General features: G+C 43.6%; 1 protein-coding gene across 1 annotated transcript in view; it reads right to left on the minus strand.

Annotated features, from left to right (window-relative positions):
* Positions 1-12,080, minus strand: part of kcnh8 (potassium voltage-gated channel, subfamily H (eag-related), member 8) — a 50,392-nt gene that overhangs the window by 19,253 nt on the left and 19,059 nt on the right. Inside the window, exons 4-8 of the mRNA XM_041955110.1 lie at positions 9,505-9,632; positions 8,135-8,372; positions 7,848-8,005; positions 4,010-4,214; positions 867-1,076 (exon numbers count right to left, since the gene is read on the minus strand). Coding sequence (XP_041811044.1) covers positions 867-1,076; positions 4,010-4,214; positions 7,848-8,005; positions 8,135-8,372; positions 9,505-9,632 — 939 coding nt within the window. The remainder of the gene's footprint in view (positions 1-866; positions 1,077-4,009; positions 4,215-7,847; positions 8,006-8,134; positions 8,373-9,504; positions 9,633-12,080) is intronic.

Consider the following 12,080-nt stretch of genomic DNA (forward strand, 5'->3'; position numbering starts at 1 on the left):
GTGTTCAGTTACCTCACCTGAATCATCTCTGCTTTTGTGCTCAGGTGAATCCAGTCACCTACCCTCATCTGTGCCCTGTCTGTCTTCTCTCTCTGCAAGACCACATGTGGATACTCAACAAACCTCCACCTCTCAGACCTGGAACCATTTGAACTTTGTCTGTTTCTTCAGGACTCTGACTAGTTTGATCCAGAATCCTCATTAAAACTGTTAATTATCACACTCCTGTCTCCAGCCTGCTCAGTCTGAACTTGGTGCAAGAGTCATATTTATAAACCTTGTACTAAACATAACACACTTAGCTAGAGTCATAGTTTAGCTAAAAGTCGCTATGGCTCCTTTTTATACTCGGTGACTGACTACACCTCTTGCAAAAGTGGAGCAGTAATGCTCCAGCCTCATTGTTGGATAAAGGGTTTAAAGTGTGTTTTGAGCTTAACAATGTCAACAATGTCAGCATCAGCGAGAAAGGAGTGAAAGCTCATGAAGGAGAGCTGAGCTAACTGGCTAACCTTGATATTTAAAGACAATGAGGTGACTAGCAAAATGATGATAATGGTAAACTACATACAAAATGAATAGTAAATACTATTAATATATAAAAAGCCAACTTTGGAAAGTGAAGTAGCATAAGGATGAAGAAGCACTGTGATCACTAGGGTTGGAGGCGAAGGTAATGTTACTGTAGAAGTGTCAGGAAGTCACTACACTATATTATGCATGTAGATAATTACTATTGAATCTTTAATCCAAGACGTAACGGTTCAGTAGTAGATGTAAATACATAAATATATGAAATATATGAACCTAAGAAAAGTTTTAGAAAACTTAACACACGTGATCACTGATGTGTGTATCCCGTGTACCTCCGATAAGCATGACGCAAATTGAGAAGATCTTCTCGGTGTCGGTGTTGGCTGACACGTTGCCGAAGCCCACGCTGGTCAGACTGCTGAGGGTGAAGTAGAGTGAGGCGACGTAGACGCTGCGGATGGAGAGGCCGCTGCCGGTCCCGTTCACACCTCCGATGCCGTAGTACGGCGACTCCAGGCGCTTCCCCAGCTCATGGAGCCATCCTGTTTTCAAAGATGGATTGAAAGGACAAATGGATGGTTAGAGCTAGCAGCTGATGCACTTCATTGTTTTTTCTTTCATCATGTTTTCAAGTGCACCATGTGATCAGTTTTTTTTTTCGTTCTTTTAGATACAACGAGCTGCAGTGGACATCTTGAAGCTTAGTGCAGTGAAGCAAGCTGACAGCATTGTTTCCTACTTCTGGAAACCGTGGCAAGAGGAGCTTTTTTGTCCATGCTACATCCAGAACATTGGATTTAACAGTACAAGCAGATCAGATGCTTGGGAACCAGAACTGATCCCTGGACGGTGTGGAGACGTGCAACTGATCCCAGGAGAGCCTCCTGCAGACACTGATGAATGGTAATTGGATGGAAGCCCCTCAGAGTTGCCTGACTTCAACGCTCAGATCGGCATCAAAAACGCATAATTAGGACACAACACATTAATCCTGCCTCATGCACTGACCAGTTCCTTTATGACACTGAAACGCAGTAATTGGTGAAGAGAAATCTGCATCGTTGTCATGACCCAGTCGATGCTGACCCGAAACCAGTTAGGAAGACACCCGAGCAAGGTAATTGTGAGCAGTGCAGCTCATCGATACTGACCAGAGATCAGCCCAGGGGGGCTCATTATATGAGGGACCTGGAGGCTGAGGGGGAATTACGAGAAGAATCATACCATTTGCCCAGTCAGTTTTACAGAACACACGAGTGCATGCATGCACGCACACGCACACGCACACGCACACGCACACACACACACACACCTGATGTCGCTCACACTTCCATTCAATATATATTTTACAACAGATTTAGGAGTCAATAAAATCGATGAGGAAATCACAATCATGATTTTTTTTTAGCCATTTACTGAAATATTAAGGGACGCAAACACCTACTTTGTAATATTACTTTATCCATGACACACTTATAAGCAAAGACCTCTCTAGATATTACTGTATGTGTTTCAAAACCACATCTATGTGTTGTCTTTTCAATTAATATATGAGGTCGTACTGTATTACTGTAATGCTTTAACACCGAGCAATGCATCTATACTTGCATGTTCTTCATGGTTTTTAATCCTGGTTGAACACAAAAACCTGTCTTAATAGCTGGAAAACCTATACAGGTATGTGGTCCATGATGAAAAACAGGTCTAAGGATGAACATAAGGTCTTACCTGTTCAAAAAACCCTGCACGTTTCATGGATCAATAACTTTTCACAGCCATAGTTGATTTGGAAACAATAAGCAATGAAACTGCCATGCACCAGAGTACATGTTTCTCAAGCCCAACATATAATGTGGCAGTTATGATGAAGCACAAGTTAAATCTGAACACAAAAGAGCAAAGAGTTGAACAAAAGTGGGGAAAGAGGAGTCACCCACGTGAAATATATGTGGGATTTATCTGATGAGCATGACAAATGGCTTTTTTTTTTGTGGTGCTAAGTGATCAATTTAAAAAGCATTCTAGCTTTATAGCCTTTATTCTGAGCCACAATCCACGATCCATTTATTCCACAGATTTTTGCCCCATAAAAGTGTTTCCTTTCTATTGATTTAGTGAAAGGTTCGACAGAGCTGAATAACAGCTCCCTCAGCTCTAAAAGTGTGGATGAAATGAAAACACTTCACCCAGCATCACGACTCCACGCGTACAAAAAACACAAACAATTACATGTGCATCAAGAACACAACAGTCTGTATGTCATGTTTGTCATGCTAAGAATATCCATTTCCGATCCTTTCTTAAACTGCCACACTTGCCGTGCGCTGCTTCAAAACCTCTCATGTTTACAGATCTGGTTTTGAGCGCCTTTCGTCCCGACCCAGCATCATCACAGTTGAGGCTACAAAGCGTTGCCCTCATTGCTTCAGCATCATGTCCGGCAGGTGACACCCTCTCTCTGCAGGCATGCTCCCCTGCCGTTCAGCCCTCACCACAGCAGCAGGTACGTGGTGGCCACTTTGATTCATACCCTTGATGTATTTCTTTTAGAACTGAGGCTTTAGTCTCGTGCTGAACACAGCTGCTGCTGCGTTTCATACTCCGTGAGCTCTGATTCTTCTAGTCCATGTTTGTGGAAACTCACCATTAAGGTTCTCATTTTTTATTCACAGCAACTAGATCCCAATTCAAACTGGATTATAAAATTAAACCCACTGACAGGTGAAGAGAATAACATTGGTCATCTCGCTACAATGCAGTGTTCTGCTGGGAAACCTTGGGTCCTGGTGCTCATGTGGTTGCCATCCAGACAGAAATCACCCACTAACGCCACTCCTGGACGACAGCAGCCTCCCCCAGCAGGACAGTACGCCAGCAGGAATGACCCAAGGAAGGTGACGAAGGGAGCAAGGTGCTCACCTGTCCTCCAAATCCCCCACATCTCAATCAGCTCGAGTATTTGCTGGACATGCTGGAACAAGTCCACGGAGGCCCCACCTTGCGACCCACAGGGCCCCAAGGGTCCGACATCCAACATCCCAGGGCCAGATATCACAGGACATCCCTCGGAGGTCTCGTGTCCGTGCCTCGACAAGTCAGTGCTGTTCTGGTGGCACAGGGGGGCCTCCACACCATTAGGCAGGTGGTTTTAACCTCATGGCTGATTGGTGCATATAGGGCTTTTAGTTGCATTGATTGGAAATGTCAAAATTTGATGTGATAAAACATTCAAGCGTCTCTTGGGACACTTAGTGGTAATCCCATAATACCAAAGTATTTTATCCACTAAATAGTGTCTCACAGCACACCTCCTGGTTTGATACAGTGGCCAGCAGCACCGCCAGGGAGCTGGAAGGAATGTTTTGGGGATTCCTCTACAGCCTTCCCTTCAGCTTCAAAACATCAACAACATGTGAGCCAGGAGGCGCTTTTGGATTTGAGGGTTTACTCCACGAGGCCATTTTCCTTTACTCACCGATATCCCAGTTGTAGGCGTTGGCCTCCATCTCCATCTTGCCGATTATGTACCAGATGCAGGCCATCCAGTGTGCCAGCAGGGCGAACATGGACATCAGCAGCGTCAGGACCACGGTGCTGTGCTGCGAGTAGCGGTCCATCTTCTGGAGCAGCCGCAGCAAACGCAGCAGACGTACCGTTTTTAACAGGTGGACCACAGACACCTGGGGACGAAGAAAACAAGGCTGATCTATGTCATGCAGTTTTTGGGATAAAGGGCATTCCCTTACAACCACCCTCTCCACAACTATAGCACCTGAGGAAAACAGGTTTAATTCCTTGCTAAGCAGTGATCAAGTGCCACAACTGCATAACCTCCTTTTCATTTCCTTAGATCGGCTGGTGTTCTGCTGAGGGCAAGGTCAGAGAGGCAGACATAGATATAAAGAGAGCGAAACAGAAACTATGGAAGTGAGGAGCCTTCTCTCGTTTACAGACGGTAAATCTCACGGGAAGAGTGATAAACCAGCCTAATACACACACAGTTACAGAAGTAGCTCTGCCTGAAGTGAGGAAAAGCTCTCAACCATGCTTCACATCCCCTCCAGCATTAGAGGCTGCTCAAACGCTCTCATATTCTATAATTAGAACTTGACAAACGCTTCATCAACAATATGATCTATACGAATATTTCCTGATGAAGGATCCTTGAATATGAAATTGCCGATTACAGCAATCAGGCGCCTGCTCGCAGGTGTGTTTGTTTTGTTTTTTAATCCTCACCGTCGCCAAACAGCGTTTTTCAACCCCAAACCTGTTCTCCCGCTCTGTGACTGTGTCACGCTTTAACAAACCAAACTGCTTCTGCCACAAGAGCTCTGCTTTCCCCCGACTGACGTTCACCCACAGTGCTGAGCTCCCTTTCACACCTTTCCCACAGCCATGTAGATGTGATGTGAATGTCATCCATTGTGCAACAGTCTATCATTTAGGGCCTTGTCATCGCGTATCCTCATTGGAGACAGTCACACATGCGCCCACACACACACACACACACACACACACTGTATATACACACCAAATCTTATTTAGGATGTAGGACATGTAGGATATTTGTAACCTTTCTATGAGGATGTATGTTGCAGGTGATTTTCTGTACTGTGTGAGTGCATGTGTGTAAGGGTGTGTGTGTGTGTGTGTGTGTGTGTGGGGTGGTTGGTTGACTGGGGACGGAGAAAGTGGGACAGAAATTCTATAGAAAACCGTTAACGTAATAACTGAAATAAATAGAGGGAGAAAGAGGGAGGATGTGGAATAGGCAGCACAGGAATGATGAAGAGGAGAGAGAGAGTGTGTTTGTGCGTGTGTGTGAGAGAATTACACAATCAGAGCGTTTGAACCAAGCTCAGCGGAGGAGATGTGTGGTCAGTCCTTATCAGAGCTGCCCCTGCATGTGTCTCCACTATGTTTTATGGAGGTTTTTCCACTCTCTCGCCGTGAGAAATAGAGAACTGGTGCAGCACGAGGGGTAATGAAGCTTCCTACTGAGCCCTGGGGAGAAGCTCAATCTCCTCTCCACCATCTATCACCCCCCACCCACCTATGGAAGGAGCAGGCTGTGCCACATCCTATTCTCCTCCAGCAGTGTGAGCAGTAAGCAATGTAATGTACCCGGCAAAAAGCATGCACACCTCCTGCCACTTTCTCCTTCAACTTTTCCCTCTCTGCCACTTCCATCTCACTGCTGCTACCCACATTTGCATTTCCTCTGCTTGTCAGGTATGAAATTTACATTTAGCTGCTTGATTGCATTTTTTTCTCTGTCTTTTTCAAGGCACGTGGCACCAAAACTTTAAAGAAGTGCTCATTATTTCTCCCCCCGCAGCCGCACCTTCAGTGCTCCAAGCCAATCACAACAGCGTGACTAGTCGAGTTTATTGTTATTTATTTTATTGATGCAGCAGTATCAGGCCAAGAGGCATGTGCATTGCGGTTCTCCAATACCAACTGAGCCTCCAGGCCCAGGATACATATTCACAGGAGCTTTAATTATAACTTTAGCGGTCATGACAGTTAATGACAAATAGCTGTCTTTGGCCTTGTTGTAAAGACATTTTCACTAGAGGAGACTTGCAATACTTACAGTTTGTGTAGATGATTTTAGATATGCACCTCCTCAAAATATGGAAGATGGTTGGTCAGCCAATTTAGTTCAGCACAGTTTTACAAGTAACTACGAATTGCAATGAATGTACGTATCTTCACAAATAGCAAGTGAAACAATCTTTTTTGTGTTTCAGCAGTGTTGTTCCTGAAGGAAAAACTACCTCAGTTCTCTTCAACTTCCTTTAAAGACAAAAAAACAAGTGATAGTCAATATATAGAGATAGAAGGGATGATCATGGGAACAGCATAAATATGGAGGTAGTAAAGATAATGCACTAACAACAAAAGAAAAGAAGGTCAAGGTGAAATGTGATCACCCGACAAGTCGTAAAACATGCCAAAGAAGCAGAAATGACAAAGATACATGATAAAAACAAAAGAAAGGAGAGCGCCAGGGAGGGACACTGCTGGGGCCCCTTGGCTCATTGTGGTGAAAGATGGCGTCTGTCCTCAACGGGGACATCAGTCTGAATGCTCCGTCCTTAGAGGGGACATCAAGCAGAAAGCTGAGCAATTACCGGCCACTCCCGCTCTCCCCAGCGGGGGAACTTGTGGCCCAGTAGCCATACACCCAAATCCCGACCTACTGGGAGCGTGTGGTATTTCCATTAATAGAATCTGGAACCAAACAGGCACCTTCGCCTGCAGCAGCCTGCCGCTGCTCCCCCACCCCTCCACCATCCCTCCCCTTACAGTATAGCACAAAAGACAGGATCTGCTTTTTTGGCCACTCCTCCTGCTCTGTCTTTGGCCTTTCTCAGTTTCTTTCTCACTCTACTCTTAGTAAACAGTTTCTACTCTTTTTTGTTGTTTTTACGTTCCTACTTCTTCCGTTTCTGACTCATTTGAATTCCCCGTTGTTCTACCTATATATGAGGTTTGTTTAAGCACAGTTGTTTTTGTATTTGCTTGTTCACACGCGCGCTCATATGTTGGACCCTGTGACTCAAGTCACTGTGGTTGAGTGAGAGCGAACAGCAGCGTAAGGCGCAGTCAAAGCACCTTTTTCTCAAAATTAGAGGCCAAAAAGCAAAAACATCCATAAGCAACCAATCAGAGCCTCCCTATAGTGTAGTGCTTCCACCGCGTGATATCATTCAGCCGGGGACAAGACAAGAGCGTCTACCTAATTGCTCCACGTCTCTGTGTCTTCATCCATTTAGCTAGTCTTAAGGGCGCCATTTGTTTGACTCAAGCAGAAGAGAAAACGGTTTTAATGATACAGGTTTGATTGTTTTCTCGGTATGTGGAATCAATACGCAGAATCAAAGAGGCACTGGAGCAGTGCTGGAAACCCTCCATGCGATCTATTCTTATGAAATGTCAAACGAGCTGGAGGTGTTGCACTTTACAATGCACCAGTGTGCTGACAGGAATAGAGAGCGGGTCACTGCTACAGGGCAATCCATTAATCACCAGATTTTTAGTATTCAAACTCACGTTCTATTAACTTTCACCTACATTTCTTTGTTTATTATTTAATTCTTCCCTCTGTGTTTCTTTTGAGTGTATTTTTTTTTTTCATCTTTTCAGACATTTCTACTGAGTCTAAAATACAGTTTGGATCAAGTTAAGATTTCTTAGAGGTCAGTAGCACAAGCGACAAACAAAAACAATTACAGTACAGTAGTTGGCTCTCTGTGCTCTATATTAGACCCTGGGGGTTAAGCAACAAGCCGATGGCCACTCACCACGCTGACTTTGAAGGCATAGAGCAGGTCAAAGGGCAGCGCGGCCACCAGGTCGATGATGAACCATGTGGTCAGGTAATGGATGCAGATCTGTCGAGCGTCAAAGATCACCTGGCCCGACTTGCTGACGTAACTTGTGCGGAAATTAAAAACAATATCTGGCAGGAAAATGGAAATATGAATAAACAGAGTTGGGGGGTTTGGTTGCTGTAAATGCTGGTTATTATAAAGTATTTGTAACAGGTTATAAACAGTACAGTCCTCACTTTTGCAATTCTGCAACTAACCTATGATGAACAGTATCTCCACTGCAATATCACTGACAGTTGTGCTGCGGGTCAGGTCATCATCATCACCGATGAAGCACACATTGTAGGGCACCGTCACGGCGACGTAGAATGTGGCAAGTAGAATCAGCCAATCCCAACCAGCTTTGAGCGTGCTGTAGTGAAGTAAGATGAATTTGGACTTCTTGGCATCTGCTACCTTGTACTCTGGCAGAGCAGGCGGATCCCCGAACACATTCTGGACAGGACAGGATATGAAAACAGAAGTGGCACCGTAGCAACAACTTATTGCATCCACTTATTGTAGCCAATCCATCATGGAGTCTCCATGCACAGCGAAGAAAATCTATGCACACAAGGCTAAACCAAGGTGAGGACAGAACACAAAAAGATTAAAAAAAACAAGCCTTATATAAAGGATTTCCAGGTTGATTGTCAAATAAAATCTGAACTAATGCACTGTTATCATACAGGAAAGGCAGATCTGTAACTTTTAAAGTGCTTGCTTAACAATTGCAAAACCTTTTGATTAGTTGAGTTGCATATAAGGTACTCGCTAGTAAACATGCTGCGGGCCTAGTGGAGCATTTAGCATAATGCTGCTCTGCGTCTGCTGGAAATGCAAGTCTTTGCTAACAAATCTGCCATATTGCCTTCATAGATGACATATGCCAATGTGCTCTGCTGCCCCCAGGTTTCCAAAGATCAATAAATGCATTACACTTAAGACACAGCTGCTATAGTAGCACTAACTAGCTAGACCCTGTTTAAATTGTCACATTTAGACATTTTATCTTAATGTAACATCTGTTTTTGTTTTTTGTAAACTTCATTGTCTATATGTTTATCACCCCATCAATCTTTACAGATATTCTTTTATTGTTTTTTTGTTTTTTGTTTTTTACATTTTTGCAACTTATGCTTCAGTCTTTTGTTTTTTTTGTCTTTTTGTCCTTGTTGAGCTGTATGTCGCTTTTCCTATGCACGTACATTGAGTGCGATGTTTAAACCAGAGTCAAATGTCTTACATGTATGTACTCACATACAATAAAACCGATTCTGATTCTGATTCTTGTCGCACACATTTTCGACAAAGCAGCTTGCGATTAAATTAGTTTGGATCATTTGGTGCAAAAAAAATATCTGATGTTCTTGTTCATTTAAGTCGTTTGTGATAAAGAGCATCAGCTAATGCAACATATTCTCCACCTGGACAAAATATTTCTCCTCAGCTCCATGCCCTTTGATTTTTTTCCCCACTATATGATAACAGCAGCAATCTTCCCATATAATAGTTCACCTCCACCCACTTTTGAGTGATCCTTCATCAGGCTACATCCTACCCCACGGTTTGAAGTGTCTGCTGATACCTTGTTGAGTTTAATCTTGCTCTTCTCTCTGCTGTGGAGGTGACCAGAGATGTGGTACAGCACTGTACTGCTCCGCATGCGAGCTGAGCTGAATGGAGAGCCTGTTTTCACCCTGCCGCGCCGTCGCTCTGTCGACACACACACACACACACACAAGCACAGAAGTTAGTACACATCCCCTCTACAATACTTTACCCCCCAAGGTTAACTCCTGATGACTGAATCAGCCATTATGCTTGATGAAATACATAATATTCTGTCCTGAATAGGAAAACATGAATATGTAACAGGAAGAACGTGTCATTTCTGAGCAAATTTCACAATTTCTGAGTGAAGTGGGGGGAAAGGCTATTTACTGTCTATTTACTGCTTTTGTAAATGTCAAGGAACATGTGTTCACCTGTTTTGATTCCCATTATTGAGAAATAAATATTGGTTGATGATGTCTTATTGTGTAAACACTATCTCCAGCAAAACAGAGCAATTTTCAGCTCTGATAAGTGGAGGCTGGGGCAGAGAGGCAGTAAAGTATGGGCCTAGCATGGTAGATTTTTTTTTTTTTATGGTCGATTGCAACTGGAGTGGATTTGTGTGTGCGCTTGCTGGCGTGTGTGTTTCTTCTAAGTGTATAGAAGTAGCAGATGAAGTAGATAGTGCAGGAGCGATGCGTTCAGAGCAAGGAGTTGGGTAATAGGAGAAGGCACTTTATTGCTGCTGGGTTTCTGAGCTCCGTTCTCACTGCTGTGAACCCACTGGAAAGGACTAAGGCCAGATTGGCTTGAGGGGGATAACGGCAATAACAAAGCTGGAGAATAGAAGTGATAACTGCTTTTGAGTGTCCTTCGGAAAGCGTGTGCACGCCGTGGTGTGTGTTGCAAATGTGTGTGCGGACCCCCAGACGAGGCGAACAGACAGGGCCATCCATAACGCGGTGCAGCCTTGGGGGACGCGACACGGCAGGAGCACAGAGACAGAGACATGCTTATTTTTAGATCTAATGAATTTCCCTCCGCTTCTATAGCCATTCTTATGTGGGTACAGGGGGGGTATAGGCAGGGAGAGGGGTGTTGTGTATAAGGAGAGGGGGGTGAAGGCATGTAGGGCAGATAGGGGAGGTGGGAATGGATAGATGCTGTAAGCAGCTGGAATAGATGAGAAATAGAGGTGATGGAGAGAGAGAGAGGGGGGTGAGGAAAAGCAAAAAAACAAAGCCGGGAGTGAGAGTTTGCCCATGACAGGAAACAGGAGAAAACAGAGGAGGTGATGAGAGAAGATGGGGGTGTGAAAAGAGAGGAGGCTGCTGACACCAAAGACTGGGTTTCCCTCTTTTGCATACAGTCCACAATGTTCCGACAGAGAGCTAACGGGGTCATGTCTGAGGTGTTCGTCTTGAAAGGCTTCCCCAGCGTGAATGGAAATGCCCCTGTGATGTCATATAGCCTGTGCACCTCCAGTTTGTTCATATTTCTCTTTAATGATTTATTAATTGATTTCTTTAATTCTTTCTACTCTCTATCTAACCTGTGTGTCACACAAACCAAGTTTACTTAGAATTTAACTATTCTTATTCATTTTATTTATTTACTCATTCTTATTAACCAAGTATTTCTTTGATGTAGTACCTGCTTTAGTTGTTGTATTGACCCTGTTTGGAGTAATTTTCTGTGTTTATTTTTATTAGTTATTCTATGGTTGGTCTACATTGAGGCAGTTAGTAAAACTGGGATAGCTGTATATGAAAGAACACAGCGATCGATGTTGATAACCAGGAGGAGATCAGCACCACGGAGGTTAGTGGCTTGGGAAGGGTTTGTATGTTGGGGTGGGGGTTTCTGTTATCATTGTATTGTTAAAATAATAAAAATAAAAAATGTTAATCACAAAAAAGAATTGAACTTTTCTTCTGTAAGCAGACAAAAGAAAACCCTTTGTACATCTGCACTTAGAACAGCATCAAAATGCAAATGTTTTTTTAAGACTTCACAGGAGTCTGCTCGTTTAAACTAACTTGTCAGACCCAGGGCCATTATAGTGAGGTGTTCGTCTCTGTCTAAACACATGCTGCATCAGCCTCCTTCTTTTTCTATGAGAAGCATTTCATTAAGTGGGCAAAAATAACTTTGCTTTCGGCTTCCTGTTCTCCCTTATTTACAGTAATGAGAGTAATTAGGCAAATCCAGGGGAGGCAGGCCTGAGATCAGAAAAGTCAGTTTGCTGACTTCACAGACACACACACACACACACACACACACACACACGCACACACACACACTCTGACCTTCCCTCTTATTTTGTGGGGTGCTTTTAACTTTACCTTAGGAGTTGCCTGTAAGGTATAATCCTATGAGTAAAGTGATTTTGAGTGATGAGTATAATTAAAATACTGGAAGGGCAAACATGACGTGAGGTTCTAATGAAGATGATTTCCAAATGTTCTGACAGTATCACAGCCAGCGCTACCATTTTATGTATTTAAAATACAAGATTTCACAGGTTTTCCTAAGGGGATCGCAAAATACATGACTAGAACTACAAATATTAACCAGGATATCACAAAGGTGTGTGTTTCTAATTTC

Source organism: Chelmon rostratus, chromosome 16, assembly GCF_017976325.1.
Source record: "Chelmon rostratus isolate fCheRos1 chromosome 16, fCheRos1.pri, whole genome shotgun sequence".
NCBI lineage: Eukaryota > Metazoa > Chordata > Actinopteri > Chaetodontiformes > Chaetodontidae > Chelmon > Chelmon rostratus.